Here is an 18507-nt window from a genome sequence, read left to right as displayed (position 1 = left end):
GGCTACACTAGGCAACAAAATAAGGGAAATGAGCTATGAAGACTTACTCGAAATGGAATTTGACATCCTGTTGAGATATTCTTGATTTGAAACGTAAAAGATATATCTAGATTGAATGGAAACATTTGGCATTGGCTGATGCATTGGCTACAAACGCCATTATCAGCATCATGGACGTGGCTAGTTGGCCAGTTGGCCAGTTGGGGAGCCTAGTCGCAGTGCCTTTGTTTGGCATTTTTGTGGCCTGTGGCAAGTTCGTATATCATTATAGAAATTACCTACTGCGCCTGGCCGTGAGGCAGCAGCAGCAGCAGCAGCAGCAGCCATTGTTAGTAGTCGCTGCCATTAACGTTAACTCTTTGGCACAATCTGGCCAACAGATCTCGCTGCTGGTGCCGGCGATAGCGCAACAAAACAATCGCAAAAAAGTATAAAAAAGACAGAGAAAAAAGAAAAACAATGCCACACCACTGTCATGCGGCAGGTTTCCGTTTAACAACCCACCAAAAAAATAAGCCAAACTAAATACGATATTGTAAATCAATGAAATCTAATGGAAACATTGACGTCAGTTGCTCGCTGGTTCGTAAGACTGATAAAGGTTCCAAGAGACGCGGCGCGGCTGGGGTGAGCGGTGCTGGGGGTAAGTCAAGTGCAGGCGTAGTACTTACCAGGACTGCCAAGGAAGACTGAGGAATACAATCGCCGGGAGGCGTCTGCGTTGCGAGCATCGGCAGGTGAGGACCATTCTCTTCGACACCATCGTCCTGCAAAGGGAAATTGGAAAAGCCGCTCATTAGTTATCAGAATAAAAATAACATCAAATTTATGATAAGGTTGCTAGCTATCTATGCGTAAGCTATCATATCTGAGGCTCTTAAGTTCTTAAGCTATGTCGCTGGCCGCTCAAAGCCCCCGAAAACCTGAACTCGATTCAACTCAACTCAACGAACTGTCGCACGCGATTTGTAACACTTGTCAAACTTTCAAGATTTGCACAATATTGACAGTATGTTAAATATGTTAAGCTACACACACACACACACACACACAGATACATTGACTGACAGGTGGAACGCTTTGAGCTTACGCCCACAACTATCTAAAGCTTATAACCTCCGCTGCCTCGAGCTGCTGGAGGCAACTGCTCTCAGCTTTATGGGCACTTAAAGCGCATAAAACTTTAAATGAAAAAGTGTACAAAATAAGATGAAAATGGCGTTAATAATAATTTGGTTTATTGGCTCTAAGGCCACAGAATGAAGTCGAGACTCTGGCCAAGTGCCTGGGCGTTGCCAGCGCAGAGGGTGGCTAACTCTCGCCCCAATTTCTATTATTTTTTTTTCGCTTCTACTTCTCAGCTGAGGGCGTCGCACCTTTATTTAAAATTCTAACTTGGCCAGCACAACAACAACAGCAACAGCGTTGAGGCGTCTGCCTCGTTTTCTTAATGGCCAATTTTCTTGGTAGTAATGGGCACGTTTTATGGGCGCTTTTGTGGGGTGTTTATCGTGCACACAAAATGCAGTCGAGGGTTGACAATGTGGCCATGCTTAGTTTAAAGCAATATATATATTTTAATAAAAATATTAATGGCATATTAGATGTCGCAGCTGTCGCACCTGTTTAATCAAAAAATGCGCTCAAACAATCAGCAAAACAAATGACGGAAAACAAATAAAAGCAAAACAAATTAATTGAGTTGAGCTGAGCAGAGACAAAGACCAAATTGTTCGCACATAAATCTTTGTACTAAAAATTTTATTGTCGTTTTTATAGTTAAAAAATAAAATAAAAACAAAAACGTAAAAAAAACTACTCAAACAGCAGCCCGAGCCAAACAGTCTGCGCTGAAGCGCTCTCTGAGAGAGGCACACACACACAGATAGTCTCATGCACACACTCATGATATTTCCCCGTCGCCGTATCGTAAGCGTATCGTAAGTTGAGCACTCTGGCTGCCTGCTTATATCGTAAGAAGGCAGCGCCATTGCTTAGCTGCCTGCAGCTGTCGCGCTTGTGCAAGCGAGACGGCGCTAGTCAACTGCTGGCTGTGTGCGTGTGCGAGGCGAATTGAAGGCGAATTGAGTGGCGAGACGCAACGACCAGTCAATATAAAGGTTGTTGTTGTTCTTGTTGTTGTAGCTGTTGCTGTTGGCGCTTTTTTTGTTTGTAGACGCCAAAGCCAAGTTAATGATTTTGTGTATTGTTTTTGTTTTTTTTTTTGGCTGCTTATTATGCAATGTTAAATCAATAAATTGACAAAAATGTGCGCACCACAACTTAAACAATCGCCGAAAAAAACAACAGAAAGAAAAACGATAAAGAAATATTTTCCAAATAGTTTTCCAAGTCCGCTGTTGTTGAAGACGACACGATTTTATGACATTTTAAATAGCCGGCGTGTTTTTGTCACAATTTCAAGATGAAAAACAAAACGAAATATTTGTTGTTTCGCCCTCAGCGTCAGCCCCATTTTCCCAGTTTTCCGTCGCTATTTATAGCCCAACTATTTTTGAGTGTCACGCCACTCCCCCACCCCTGCCACTCACACCCCCACCGCTGACGCTCTTAAGTGCTGATAAATGGCGCTAGACTCTTTTGGCCTGTCATTAGATTACAAAGCCGATGAGAAAATGTCCCAAAGAAAACCAAAAAAAAAGTCCCAAATGCAATGCATTCTTATCAAAAAGGCACAAAGTTCAAATGCAGCTCAAACAACGAGTGACACACATACGCATACACACACACATACACACGAAATGAATTTTCCATACTGCAGACATTTCGACATTTAGAAATAGAAGCCACCCCAGACAACAACAACAACAACAACAACAATTGAACCCCAAATACCAACGTCTGTTCTGTATCTGTAGCTCTGACTGTCTCTATATATATATAAATGTATATGCATATGTGTGTGTATGTGTGTGTGTGTTTAGATAAAATTGTGTTTCGAAAGTGACAGTTGAAATGATTTATCACTTGCCAGCGACTACTGCAAGGCGCAAACGTCTACCCCATCCAGCAGCAGCTAACAGCCTCGTCGCCCCTCTACCCTCTGCCCTCTCCCTGCTGCCCCGCCCCACCCACTGCCTTGTGCTGTCTGTCGTCAAAGTTTTTAGCAGCGTTTGCTTCGTCGCTCGCATTTTTGTGTAGAAAAATTGAAAATTGCTTTTTTTTCTCCCGCTTGGTGCACTGAGCGCGCCTGAGAGTACCCCTATTGCTGGCCACGCCCCCGCGCCCCCTCCAAAAAACATTGTTGCTATCACAATCAACTTCATCTTTCCAATTTTCTACTATTTGGCTTTGTTTCCCCAACAACCCGGCCTCCACCCACTCACACATTGTTGCCGCTGAGTTTTTCATATGAAAATTTAATTCCAGCCCCCAAGTCGGGCCACCCAGTCGCCCCCATTTTCATTTCGCTCTCTCTATCTGTGTCTACGCTGTGTGTGTTGCGAGCTAATTTAAAAATTTTTGTAATTTTTTCGCCTTGCTCTTTTGGAATTTTTGCAATGCGCGACAAAATGATTTATGTCGCTGCCTGCGCAAAATTAAAAATATTACAAAGCAACAACAACAACAACAACAACAACCAAATGACAAAACGACAACAATGTTCACATTTAAATAACACACAAAACGAGCAAAACATAAAAATATTTAAAAACAACAACAAGTAAATGCATATATCTATATCTATACATATCCATATCTATATATATATATATTATATCTTTATATGCATGTGTGTGCGTGTGTTTTTTTGCTTTAAACTTTAAACGAAAATGTTGCAGGCAAAATGTTTTCGTTTTTCTTCTCATTCTTTTTTTTTTTGTTGGCTTTTCCCAATTTTATGCCAAACAATTTCGAATGACGACAATGAAAAAAAAAAACAAAAAGAAAACCGCAGCAATTTTTCATCATTTTGCACGTGTAAATTTTCCAATTGGTTGAGCGTGTGAAATGCGAGCCAAGTGGCCAGAGCTGGTCGGGGGCGGGCGCATGTGGCTCCCTTTTGGCTAGTGGGCGTGGTCAATCGAAGCTTTAATGAATGCACTTAATGCCAGAGCAAAATCAGCCGCCACAGGTGCCCAAAAAACTTGCAGGGCAGGTGAGCAACTGAACTACCGCTATCTTTTGGTAGCAAGCTCCATTTGCCGTCGGCTGGCTGTAAGTACTTTGACCATATTCCCAGACGGGCAGCCAATGAATAGCGCCAGACAACAAAACCCTAACCGAAACCGATACCCAAAACCAAAGTCCAAAAAGAATTGTGAAAAGAGTAGCCAGGTGCTCAGATACCCTGTAACTAGACGTCAAACTCTAGCCTATGTAAATTATTGCCAATATTTAGCTATTTTTACCGTGAGACAAACAAATTAACTTAGTAAATTTTATCAAATATAAATACTTGTTCATATTCTAAATCTGACTAAGCTTGTTTCAAGGTAATACGATACACTTTACATATTCATTATTCAAAAAATTATTTACTGAATGTATAAAAACCAATTGGACCTCATCTAAAGAAGGGAACTTCTTAAAATAACTGAAAGATAAATTTGAATCTGAACTATTGCATATTAATGATATTTTAAATATCAATATAGCTGAAGATATCGTAAAATTGTAAAAAAATTTTTATAATATAACATTAAGATTGAATATAATAGAAAAAATGAGATTATTTATTAAAATATTATTTAACATTAAAATCTATCTGATTTTAAAATTGGAAATTTTTATGTAAATATTTGAAACAATACATGTGATCATTTAATTGTATATATTTATGCATAAAAATATATATTTAAATGATATATTTGTATATTTAAACATTTTAAATTGCGTTTAAGTCCATTTAAGCTTATTTCTCATTCTATCACATTTTCGACTCTTGTGTCTCTCTCTCTCTCTCAGTATTTCTCTCACTCTGCCAGTTCTCCATTTTATTTTTCTTGTTATTTACTGCAACATTTTACAAACGCTTTTGTGTAATTTTTTGCATACACAAACAAATTTTATATGCATTTTTTTTTTGTTCTCAATTTTTTAAGCAACAAACTGTAGAAGGGGTTGACTGTTACCTTGCACACTCTGTACTTTAAGTGTATGAAAAGTTATTTTGAAACGAAATTAAATTTTTTGAAAATGTATCTTACATATTATATTATTTACACATTGTTATTAAATAAATATTATGAATAGAAATTTTGTTTTATTTTTTTTTTTAATATTTAAAAATCGTTATAAAATATTTCTTTTCATTTTTCAGTTTGCAAGTTTGTTGTGAATTATTAAATTTTCAAAAAATTGGATTATTCATTCATTAAAAAACAATGGAACATTCATTTTTTCTATTTCAGTTGCAGTGTAAAGGGTATTTCTATAGTGAGTAGGCTCAGCTTTGTAGATTTCACCTATGTTTTCAGTTTGGCCGGAAGGTGGCGCTGCTGCAGCTGCTTTACGACTGTGCAAAAGCGGCAGCAACAACAACTGGGTCTGCTGTCATTGCTGCTGCTGCTGTTGTTGTTGTTGTTATTATTGTTGGCATTTTCCGTTGGCAATTTTTACAACATTTCCCATTTTTTGTTAAATTTAAATGAAAAAAGCTTTTCACGCATAGTTATAAAAATAATGCCAGACTTAAATGTGCACACAGTGCGAAAGGGACAGCAAAAGAGAAGTGAAGCGTGGCTGTGGAAGCGAGACAAATGCTGCTGCTGCTGTTGTTGTTGTTGTGTTCGTGTCTAATGCATTAAAAAAGACATAAGCCCAAAAATGGATTCCAAAAGCTTAGTTTAAAAATGTATATATATATACAAATATATATATATATATATATATATATATATAAATAAATTAATAAATTTCTTTATTTTATTTGTGGCATGTGTGCGCAGTGGGCGTGGCAGCTTAACTGGCATATGGCAAGGCTTTCAGGCAATCCGCTGTCGATGTTTGATGCTGTTTGCAAATTCAATAAAAATTTCGCAAAAAAGCAAGAAATCGGGAAAAATGCTGAACATGACTTGTAACTTAAGCAAGGCTAAGTTTGTCACCCAGCGCGACAAGGCTCCGCTATGGCCCCAACCCGCCGCTCTGCACGCGCCTCCAGCTCAGTCTCCAGTCTCATTCTCAGTCATTGTCTGTCTGTCCGTCTGCCTGCCTGGCCACATATCGCTTTACACTTGAAATGAATTTGAAAGTCAGACGCACAGCTCGTAACTCTTTGCTCTCACACAAGACACACACGGCGAATAGCAACAACAACAACAATAACAAGCAGAACATCATCAGCACTTGGAGTTGCTGTAGGAGCTGGTGCCCAGGTCTCTCCCTCTCTCTCTCTCTCTCACTCGTTCTTTATCTGAACTCAGGCCCGCGCGACTAATATAAACGTACAATGGACCAACTTAAGCTGAAATGACAGTTGCGACATGTTTGCGTAGGCGTGTGCGATCTCTGGCAACAGCAACAGCAACAGCAACAGCAACAACAACGTGTACAAGGCAAATGCTTTGGTATTAATTTTTCTTGTTGCCAGCCAGGTCGCAGCGAGCTGACAATAAACTTTATCGCATTCATGTGAATGCACTTTATGACACCTACACACACACACACTCACACACACAGAACTTGTTTCTTTAGTCTGTGTCTGACTAAGAAATTCCTTACATTATATATATATATATATATTATAAAGCAATTTTTTGCTCGCACTGATTTGGCTTAAATTAGCTACAGTTGATGAGCTTTGCTAGCTGCTTGCCACACCCCGTTCGCCCAGCCGCCCTGCAAGTGCTTGCGGTCAGCGGCTGTCGAAGCGTCTGGCAGCCTCGTGACTTGGGCGGCTCACTCGTCCGTTGCGCTGGTCACGTGACCCTAATAAATCACAGAATTAATGTTACGTAAAATGGAGTTGCGCACGGCGTCCAATGCAAGTCCTTCACCACGGATAGCCAGCCTGCCAGGATGCCAAAGTCAAACAGAGCGGAGTCCCGAACCAAGTTCCAGTTACAGTTCAACTGCTGCCGTTGCCGTTGCTGTTGCTGTTGCTGTTGCTGGAGAGCGTAGCGGAAACTGTGCCAGCCGGAAATTGAAAAACGTTTGCGGCATTTCTGATAAGCGGCGGCCCAGACAAACAAATCGGGAAACTATATTAATGTAGCACACACACACACTCACACTTCATATATATATATATAAATACATGTATGCATACGTTTGTATGCATGTAAAGCTGTGTGGCTCAGTTTTCTTTTTATGGCTGCTGCTTAATTGTCTGACATTTTTTAATAACAAAGGCAGACACACACTCATGCAGACTCGCACACACATGCAAGTGTATGTTTGGCATCTCGCTCGCGCATTAAGACGCAGGCGCATTAACAACCACAACAACAATCAGAATAACGTGTAGCAAGCGCCAACATTACGGCCATTAAAAATACCCAAAACGACAACGACAATTTCCTCATTATCGTAAAATTTATTCAAGCAAAATAAATTCATTGGTCGTTAACCTTGACACTGGTTTTCCTTTTTTACAGTCACACACACACACACGCACACTCATTGTCTGCGTGTGTATGTGTGCACATAAAAGTCATGCTATGATGCGTGTTAAATAGTCGCTGTCATTGCGTCTGCAACTTGGCCAAATCTGCCTTTGTGTGTGTGTATGTCATGTTGAGTTTTTCGACTAGACTTGAGCTCATGAAACAGAACTTTTAAAGCAGCCTACGGCCAAAATATTCATTTTTTCTGTAGCTGGGCCGCTCACTCTGTCCAGCAAATTGCCATTACTTGCACTTGAGCATGATTCAGCTTGAAACTCGACTAAGCTGAGTAATTTTTGGGGGCAATCCGCCCCAAATCTACATGGGGCCTTCCACATAAAGGGCAAGCATAGGGAAAGAGTAATCCGCTGAAGGCAAACACAAAATGACGCCAGTAAGTATGCTACAATAATCGATAAAGTGCGCGCTGCACATGTGTGTGTGTGTGTGTGTGTGAGTGTGTGTGTTTGTTGCTTACTGCCTGACTGCACACACAGACAGACTTGAATTCGGTCGAGTGATTTGTCATGGCAGCTCGCGGCTCCGAGGCCGTTCAGCTCCTTTTGTTTTGTGGCAAGCCTTTGCCAGGCCTGTGACTAATGGCCACCCAGGGGCAGTTTGCTTAGAGTGTTAATGTGCCTTGTTGCAAGAACAGCCTATTCCTGCGCCCAGACTTGTTGATTAAGAGAAGCTAAAGTCTTGATATAAATATGTCATTCAATTCAAATCAAGCTAGATCTGGGCATACTTTGAATATAATATAAAACTGAAGAATATGCAACAGCCAGGCAAAGCGAGGAAAACACCCGAATAAACGCTAACAATATAAAATGAAGAAACGTTTTTTTTTCCATGCGCAGACCAAACAAAGCATGCACGTGTGTGTGTGTGTGTGTGGCAGCTGGCTGTGTGCGTATTGGCGAGAACTTCAGCCACGACAAGCAATAGCGACTCCTTCGCCTCGGACAACGCTGCTCGGCGCTTGCGGCTCTACTCGTGCTGAGCTCAGCTCTGGCTCAAAGTTGAGTTGAGTTGAGTTCAGTTGTCGTCATCATCGCCATCGCCATCGCCATCGTCGTGGCTGCCTTTTATATAAAAACCGACAGCGAGTCGGGGACTTCAGCCAAGCAAAATGCCCCACACACACACACACACACACAGTGCAGCAGCTCCAGCTTTTCTATGCTCCTCGTTCTTTTTTCCTATCGTATTTTTTCTACATTTCTTTTATTTCCAGTCAGCAGAAAAATTCTTATACACGAGCTGCGTGTTTGTGTAATTTTTTTCCTTCTTCTTCCAGGCAACGTTTGGTGCTCGGCGCTCTCTTGGCGCCTGCTCCAGCTACGTCTCAGTATGTGTGTGTGTGTGTGTGTGAATGTGTGGAGCAGTCAGCTCACTTTTCTTTTGAATGATTCGATGATTTTAAGCGCCTGCGTTATATGAAAACCAATCGCATCAAAGCACCCCATTAAATTTCATCGTCAGGCATATATCCTTGCCACAAATACATTCACACATACACATACACGCAGACAGTGGCTGCGAGATAAATGTACAGACAGAGGACATGGCATAGAAATAACAACAGCTGCTGTTACAGCTCCTGCTCCTGCTACTGCTCCTGCTCCTGCTCCTGCTGCTTACAGGCTTCCATTCGTCCTGGCCAAGTCTGCATCTGCAGCATCGCCTGCGCCTTTCAATAGCAGACGCGCGTGGCCCAAGGCAATGTTTGTTATGTGCCATGGAAATCCGTCAGTAGACGTTGCAGCTGCTGCACACACACACAGACACTCACACACACACACTCGCCCACCATTCGCCTGCATTGTCATCATTATGTGCTGACGGCGTAAATGGCTCTATCAGCGCATTCTGCCTGCGCCAGGCGCCGCCTTTTGGGAGCCTTGTATATGACATGTGGATATGGATGTGGATGTGGCTGTGGATGTGGCTGTGCACGGACATGTGCAGCTGCACAGCGACTCAACTTTAAGGCACTCATTGTTTGAGCTCTTCGCTGGCTTAAAGTGCTTTTAATGGCTTCATGCAAAAGGCGCTGCCTTTTAAAACACACAAGTCATGCTCGGAATGAGGCGTCGGATGGCATTTTATATAGCAGCTCACATACTTTTATACATAGCTAGTCTATCACTGGCCCCGCCTCCCACCGGCTGTCGCCCACCCTGCCAAACTTCTGCTATGGCTTCAGCTTTTGCTCTTGCTCTTGCCTCTGCCTTTGCCTTTGCTTTTGCTTTATTTGCAGTTCTCATCGTTGTAGTCGACGTCGTTTATTTTTTTTCCTTTTTTCTGGCTAACATTTAATGGGTTTTTCAGAAAATTGCATTTTCTTCTTTGGCACTCTTTAGACTTTTTGTTTAGCTGCTACTTTTCCAGCAAAGAGTCGCAGTTGCTGCTGCTGCTGCTGTTGCTGCCGCTGCCGCTGCTGCTGCTGTTGCTGCTGCTCATGACCATGGCTGCCATATTAGATTTTGAATGCATTTCCGCTTTTTGCCGCAGCGTGGAAACTTTTGTTCGCCATGTTGGCTGCTATTTTGCTAGCCGTCTCTGTATTGGTGTTTCTATCTCTGTGAGAGTGTGTGTGAAAATATTTTGGACTGACTGACAGCTGTGCCAGTGTGTGTGTGTGTGTGTGTGTGTGTGTGTGTGTGTGTGTGTGTGTTTGTGTGTCTGTGTGGGTGTGTGTCTGTCTGTCTTTGTGGAGATTCGCTGCTGCTTGCCTCTGGTTGGCTCTGCTCTCCCTGGCTGCATTAAAAGTTTGTTTCATTTTGCTTTAGTTTGTTGTTTTGTTTGATGAAAAAGTCCAAGTTGTTGCGCAAAGTTTTTATGCAAGTTTTGCTATTTTGGCAAATGGATATGCCCCAACATACAACACCAGCTCCAACTCTACCTCCACGACCAGCCACACCCACGCCCACAGCGCAATCACATTGTTAGCTCTGTGGGCGCCTGGGTAGGTAGTCAGAGAGCTGCACAGCTATATCAAAGTTGGCCATATTTGAGTATATACGTAGATATATATCGTGGTCTTTATATACATGCACTTATGTGCGGGCAATGTCTATAAACTGTTCGCATGAGTTGCAGCTAGCTGGCTATCAATGCTGAAGTTTAATCAAACTTTAAGCCAAAACGAAGCAGCTGCTGGCTAATAAAAACCTGTCTAAACTTTACATGCAACTGCCACAAAAGTTGGCTCAAATGTGCTTAACTGCATACTCGCCCCCACACACACATGCAAATATGCCCGCTGTACGCCTTCAAGTTATGCGGCCGAAGCGTTGCATACCTCAGGGCGCGGACTGCCTATTCTGACATTCAGACATCCTGTCCTGTTTTTTGCGCTGCAGTTTTTTGCCCGTGCTGATGGCATTCCGCGGCGGTCTAACTGCGCCCTTGACCACACCCAGAGTGGGAGCTGAAAGCCATTTAAAGTTGTCTTTAAGCCCAAAAGCAAACCACAATAAACAATAAAATATTCAGCTCAATTCATTAGACAAATTTTGAGTATTTCGCTGAGGGCCATTAAAATATTTGGTTACAGTCACAGCGACCGGTTGTTAGTCCACTATAGCCGCGCCGTTACTTTTATGGCTAATAATAAAAGGCCGGAATGTGTGGCGTCTCTCGGAAATCGATTATCGGACGATGTGACAAAACAGAACTCGAATATTGAGCGCGCCGTATAGCATTTAACTGGCCGTAAATCTTCAAGGACGGACAGCAGCCACGAGTCAATCATCGCTGTTGATTTAACGATAGGCAAAGCATTTAATTGCTGTTCGACAGATGACAACAAGTCTCTCTGCCACCCTCTCTCTCTCTATCGCTTGCCCATAAAAAAAAACAAACAAATTGTTGAGCTTGTATCGTTGGCGTTTAACGAGATGCCAAAGGTCGACCAAATGATTTTATGTGACAAATTTTTAACGTTACGAGTCCAAGTCGCAGTCGAAGTTGGAGGCGAAGTTTTGGCATTAACAAGTTTCAATTTCGTTAAATGTACAGTCGTTGCCGCAGACACCTGTCGACGAGGGGCGGCTGAGGCTTGCTGGGTTTTCAAATTGAAAACGTGTCCAACAGCAGCCATCAATTTTTAAACACGAGTAATCACTTTGTAAACGCTACACGGACCAGAGACCCAATCGTCCCCAGCAACTTGCCTACTCCTCTGAGGGTTGGCTTATCCCATGCACAGAAGACTAAGGATGAGAGTGCTGTCTGGCTGTAGCTGGTAGCTGCTCTGACAAGTATGCCTCAAATTTCTGTATCGTGTGTGGCGCGGGGGTCGCTTGATTTTCAAATTTCGGCACGTAACTACGTAAAGTTGCACACATTTTTATACAATTTGTTGCATGCATAATTCAGCAGGACAATCGCCAGGATTCGGGCGCATCAAGTGAATATCAAGCGCATATTGTGGTGGATTTATGTATTCGAGCCGGGTTGGACGTGGCGGCACCCAACTCCAGACGCATCTCTGCCTGGCTTTTTGCTTTTTCTTGGCAGCTTAAGCTTCCCCGCATATGCCCAGGAATTATGATGAGCAGAGTAAATCATATTATTTATACGTTTCAAGTGCCATGCATCAAGAGTTGGATTCAATTTGGAATCGACTGGCCTATTTGAAGAGAATAACCAATGAGAGCGCTTCCACAAGTTTTATTAGATATTAAAAATCTTCGCTCTTTAAGCCTCTGCGTTGAGGTCCATCATTAATTGCCAATTGCTTCGCCAATGGATGCCCCAATGCAAACAAAGAAACTGATATGCAAAGCGAAAACAAATCAAAGCCGAGACATTCAAACAACACTAAGAGCATGTTAATCTATTGAAATAAGCGCCATCATTTGTCTATCAAGTCGAGCGGAGCCCAACTTTTTGTACCCCAGGCATTCCAGCGTTTTAATTGATGTTTGGTCATTTGAGTTTTGTATTTCGAATAAGTTTTTTCACCCCCCTCACTCTTGGTTTTTTTTGCAGTTAAACTCAATACTGAAATCGAAATCGAAACCGAAACCAAATCCGACACTCGGCAAGCAGCACGACGAGCAAATAAGCAAATTTATTAAATTCTCATTTATCAACATCATAAATCAAAGTTTTTAACCGTGGCGCTCGCTTTTCAGTTTTCAGTTTCAGTTTTGAGTTTGTCAGCTGTGTGCAAAGCTACAACAGCAACAATGATATATGCATATATATACACATAAATATATATATATATATATATTTCAAATGATCTATCAACAGTTGCCGTTTGGCGTTGATGTTTCTGCTTTTGTCTATAAATTTTGATATTTTGTATATATTTTTTTTAATTGCTTTCTAGTCGTCTCTTCGCTTTTATGACTAGTTAATTTAGCCTGTTTTTGATTTTGATTTGGCATTTTATTGTTGCTGCTGTCATTTGCTGGCTGGCTTTTATTGAGCGCAATGAACTATAAAAACGCGCGAGAATGCTTCAAAAACTGCGCTGCACTTGACAACTTACTGATGGACGGACAGCTCTAAGCGAACAATTGAATGAATGAGTGACGCACACACACACACACACACATACACGCGCGTACACGTACACTGAGAGAAGTGTAACACAGCAATCTGTCAAATACTGTGCCTCACTTTTCCTTTCACTTTGACCTTTGCCAGCTGTCAAAATGGCCGCTGCAAGTGTCAAATGCTACCGATTCGATTGTTGTTGTTGTTATTGTTAGATTTGCCTTTGACAGGCAACGGTCGGCAGTCGGCAGTCGGCAGTCGGCAAAAGTGCGAAAAATGATGTGCGGCAACAACAACAAGAACAGCAACAAAACGCGGCTTTGAACTACTAAATCATTTTTGACAGTTGGCGGCGCTGCGACTGCGACTGCGACGCCGGGGAAAGCCCCAAGCAGCACAGCCGACGTCAGTGTATGCGTGCACACTTTAACCATGACCTTGAGCGCTATTACACACCAACACACACACACACACACACACACACATTGGCTTTGTTTATGCAATAAATTAAAAGCAATAATTTTTCATCTTGAAGCAGCCAGAGGAATAACAACAACATCAGCAGCAGCAGCAGCAGCAACAGTTGAAAGTTCGCCCGCTGCGGCACAGCGCATTAATTTTGTGTAAAGTTTATACACACACACACATACAGTTGCACAGAGGGTAGGTGGGAGGAGTGCGGCAAGAGTGATAAAGCACCGCAGCGACATTGGCAGCAACGTCGACGCCTGGGCAGACATTGTTTTTAACTCGCTGCGACTGCGTCGCCGTCTCTTGTTGTCGCGTGCTCTCTCTCTCTCTCTCGCTCTCACTCACTCCCTTGTTCGATACGCGCAAAAACAATAATTCAACTTGTGGCCGTGTCACTGTGTGTGTGTGTCTGCTCCACATACGGGCTACTGCCACAGGCACAGGTTCAATGCACGCTTTGCGCCTGCGCAGGGCAAACAAATTGCAAACGACACACACACACACACAGAGCCATACAACTGTTACTCGGCCTCTCTCTCTCTCTCTCCGTCGCTCTCTTTGTCTTGCACTGTGCCATTAATTCTAGCGCTCGCCGGCTTGTTTGACAGTTCTGACAGACGATTATTTAAAGTTGTGCTTAAATGCGCGCTCTCTCGCTCGCTCTCACTGGCTTTCGCTTTGTATGGCTGTGTCTGTGTCTGTGTCTGGCCCTGGCCATGGCCGTTGCAGTTGTTGTTGTTCTTATTTGCTGCTGTTGTTGTGGGCACACAGAAGTAACACAAAGCCGTGTTCCAGTTCGGTCCTTGCGCCGCTCTATATAGCTTATAATACAAATTACACTTTTTGGCATATTTCATTTTCATTTTCGGATATTTTTTTTGTTTCTCGCTCTTCGGCTGGCTGGGCCTAAAAGCTTGGCTGTGTGCGTGAGTGTGTTTGTGTGTGTGTGTGTATTTGTCTGTCTGGCAGCGTTACTGGGTTACTAGGTCCTGGTCCAGCACAAAAACAAATTAATAGCGTCTAACGGCAAACGGGGCGTATGCGGTATGCGTGGTATGGACAACGCCGTCTGGTCGTTGCTCCGTATTGAGGGCTGCTAGAGCGGGCGACACGGCCACTCAGACAGCTACTGCTGCACAATTTTTACAACTATTGCTAATTTTAACGTGATTTTTTTACACACCATTCCTCAAGTTAACGCTGCGTGCCGTCATAAAAGACGCACCGGACAGCTGCAATGGGTTATTGCTTTTTCATAAACTGCAGCAGACAGCAGACAGCAGACAGCAGACCGCTGACCGGCCAGCAGCTTAGCCAGGACAGCAACCAGGCTATAAATCAAATTTGCAGCAAAAAAATCACGTGCCAGGCAAACGCTTACTGCTGCTGCTGCTGCTCGTTAATGAAAGCGAAAAGCGCTGCTTATATAATCACGTCAAGGGTCTGGATCGCGACCAGCTATCGGCTGGACACAATCAAACTGGCAACTGGCAACTGGCAACTGCCACTGCGCACAGCGCGAAAGCCGCTGCTCACATCAAAAATTGGCACAAGTTCATCATCATCATCATCGACATCAGCATCGACAGCGACATCGGCATCGACATCGTCAGATAGTTCCAGTTGTGGGCTGGGGCGGGCGTGGCATGCACGTTGAAAGCTTTGAGACCGCCAGTGCGTTCAATTTATGAGCCGCAGACAGACAACCCTTTTATTTTTATAATCGATTGCAGTTTTTAATTAAAATTTAACTTTATAATGATTTTTTATCAGCTGCCGCTGCTGCTGCTGCCGCCACGTCTGTTTAGGTCTAAATTAAAAAGAAATTTCTCATTTCTGGCCGAAACGGCAAACAGGAAGCGACGGCCTCGGCGCGCTAACTGGGCGTGGGCCAGCGGCGAACGTGATCGACCAGCAGCAGCAGAAGCTGGAGCGAGCAGACCAGTGAGGATTAGCGACAGACAGACATCAAAGTTGCTGCAGTGATTAATGTGTGAACCAGATCTTAGCGACACGTGTGGGGCAGCTGAGCGAGGGAGATGTGGAGAGGGGGAGAGAGAGCGCTGCCACTGCCACCAATAATATATAGTATAATGTTTTATGTGTTAAATGACTTAATGTGGAATGTGACTTACCATCGTATGTTAGTTCTGAAGGATTGAGTGATGATAAGAACTTACCATCTGCAAATAGAAACAATAGACCATAATACATTAATCCCAATTACAGTTCAATGCGCCATTTAGTATTAATTAGCGATAAAAAATGTGGCAAATAAAAATGGATTTACGCTAGAGTCCACATAATGCGGACAGGCATTAAAATATATTTATAAATAAAACATTTTCAAAATGTGCCCAACTCCACTTCTGACTCACGTGTGTGTGTGTGTGTGTTTGTTATAATACATTATTGTTATTAATTCGATTATTGTGCTGCATTTAATTTAATACGCGCCATACCGCATTATGCACAATAATTATTTTAAATTCACTTTGACAAGCCATTTTATGGAACGCCCCGCCCCGCCCCGCCCCTCCGCACCTGCTGCTGCTGTTGCTTTTGCCATTTGGCAATGTTAATTTTAATTTAATATTTTAACAATGTCTCGTGTTTTAATTTTGCTTGCGGTTTACGCTTTTGTTGTTGCCTTTGTTATCATGCAACACAAATGCAAATTAACGCACAGATTTACATTTGTTGTTGTTGTTGTTGTTGTTTGTTTGTCTATTTGAAAATATTTATGGCTGTCATGGTTAATTTTTTATTTCACTCGCTTTTTTGTTTGCTTTGCACGCATTTCATTTCAATAAATTATTTAATTTTTATTACGTTTTTTCTTACGCTTTTTCGCCGTTGTTTTTCGCGTTTTATGGCATTTTAAGCCAATCACATGGACTTCATAAGCCATTTGTTATGCATAATAGTTGGAGTTAGAGAGTCTAAAACACCTTTATTTAAGCCAACCATGGCAGAAGCTTCTAAGGATCCAGCAGTATATGAAGTTTATTTCTACAGCCTCGACATGTCCTTATTTCGTGGCTGCTGTTTTTTATTTGTGTTTTTAGTTGTAAATAAATCAATGATAATTAACCTTCTGCAGCGCGCGTAGATATAATTTTACTGTCAATGTTGTCAGCACTGACAGTCGAACATCTTAAATCATTTTGGCTGGCATTGTAAAGGAGCGACGCAGAGACGCGGAGAGTGACTCGGGTCTCGGAGCTGACACTGACACCGACAACACAGACAAAAAATAAAAACAAATCGAAATGAAATTAAAAAGCGCAACAGCGACAGACACTAAACACGGTTAAATGAACAACGCGCCCCGAAAATGCCAAATGCGCAAAATAAAATGCCAATTCGCACTCGCAGAAGGGGCCACAGCCACAGCAAGACGACGGATGAAGAGGACCGGACCGGACTGGACTGGCCTGGCCTGGATGGGACTGGGACTGGGCATGTGGCTGGTTGGGGTGTTTGGATTGGAGGTCTGCGCGACAAAACACCTTTTCAAAATGCGCACAGCACAGGCGACTGGCTGCCTGCAATGGGGCCTCGATTTCTGATGCGTAGACGTCAAAAACGCCGTGGTGGCAATTAAATGCCTCAGCCTCTTGGCCGCTGGCTCGGCTCAGTGGCATTGGCCACAAATAACGCCCAAATATGGCGCAATTTCATTCGGGACGCAGCGCATCGAATCGATTGCCAATGCCACCGATGCCGATTCATTTCAATTCGTTGCGTTTCGATTTATTTATCACCTGTCGTTGGAAATTGAAATTGCATTTCGCTTGGCCAGCGCAACGCAACGAAACGTCTTCGAGCTGTTTCGCTTCACTGTGCTCTGTTTTTGTTTCTGTTTTGTTTCTGTTTTTGTTTTTGTTGGTCTTTTCTTTGCCATTGGGGCCATCGCCCCAGGTAATCATTGTCAACAATTAATGAAAGCCATTGTGGGCGTGGCAGCCTTTTAATGAACAGCGCAGCGGCTGTTCGCTACTCGCTTCTACCTCGCTCACTCTATCGCTTTCTCTCTCTCTCTCACTATCTCACCATCTCGCTCTCTGTGCAGCCAGAACTTTTCTATTAGAATGGCCAGAGAACAAGAAGAAAAAAACTAATCAACATAATGTAAGACGCTGCTCGGGGCGATAATGAGCTATAATGGAGTTGGCCAAGACCTGTGTAGACCTAAGTCGCGAATCTCGTGAACGCAGTTGCCTCTTAAGAGGCTCTTAATGTCGTTTTGCTTGATTTTCTTTTTAGCCCTTTACTTTTCATACGTCGTTGCTTCTTTTTCTCTTTTTTTTTTGCATATTTAAAAGCCTGAATTCATTTGCTGATCGACTAATCAGCAAGCAGGCTGCAGGAAAGAAAGTCGAGAGCCGAGACCCATACTCAAGCTCAGGTTTATGGCTTATCAATGCACTTTGCCGCGCAACACGTAAACTTACTTTACACGCGCCAACTTTTGATAAGCGATGACTCGAAACAGGGACAGAGAGAGATGGAGAGATAGAGGGAGCGAAACAGAAAGAGTGAAAGAGGGCAATAACAATGGCTGAGGCCTAGGCCTGAGCCGAAAGTCAAGTTGATAGCGCTTAGAATTGATTTAAATCGATGTACTTTGCATATTTTGTGCATTTTTATGGCAAGGATGTGCGCCGCGAACTGTGGATTGAGCTTGATACAAGCGTCATTAGACCGGCTATTGACCAGAAGAACCCCAAAAGACCGGGCCAGCCGAGTTTCGTGCCAGCGCGCGCTTTTACGCTTTGCTGGATATGAGGCGAGGACTAAGACTGCATTTGGAGTTGGGCTGGAGCTGCGGCAGTGGGCTTGGTTGGCTGGCTCTGGCTTTGGCTGCGGCTGCGGCTGTGGCACGCGGACTTTTGTTGCAGACAAAATTGTCGACAAATAGTTTACACGGGCATGAAATTGTGCT

General features: G+C 43.0%; 1 protein-coding gene across 7 annotated transcripts in view; it reads right to left on the bottom strand.

Moving 5' to 3' along the window:
- Positions 1-18507, bottom strand: part of LOC111601805 (homeobox protein homothorax) — a 107548-nt gene that overhangs the window by 22318 nt on the left and 66723 nt on the right. For 5 of the 7 annotated variants that reach the window (XM_023318598.2, XM_023318592.2, XM_023318593.2 and 2 more), the window contains 2 exons: positions 15695-15742; positions 672-767 (listed from right to left, as the gene is read on the bottom strand). In XM_023318598.2, the coding sequence (XP_023174366.1) occupies positions 672-767; positions 15695-15742 (144 nt within the window). Of the gene's footprint in view, positions 1-671; positions 768-15694; positions 15743-17615; positions 17619-18507 lie in introns of all 7 variants that reach the window. The other 2 variants (XM_023318595.2, XM_023318596.2) reach the window with 2 other exon arrangements.

The sequence above is a fragment of the Drosophila hydei genome, unplaced genomic scaffold (assembly GCF_003285905.1).
Source record: "Drosophila hydei strain 15085-1641.00,03,60 unplaced genomic scaffold, DhydRS2 tig00008137-arrow-arrow-pilon, whole genome shotgun sequence".
NCBI classification, from domain to species: domain Eukaryota; kingdom Metazoa; phylum Arthropoda; class Insecta; order Diptera; family Drosophilidae; genus Drosophila; species Drosophila hydei.
The sequence above is the reverse complement of the archived record's forward strand: the minus strand, read 5'-3'. Positions and strand labels throughout refer to the sequence as shown.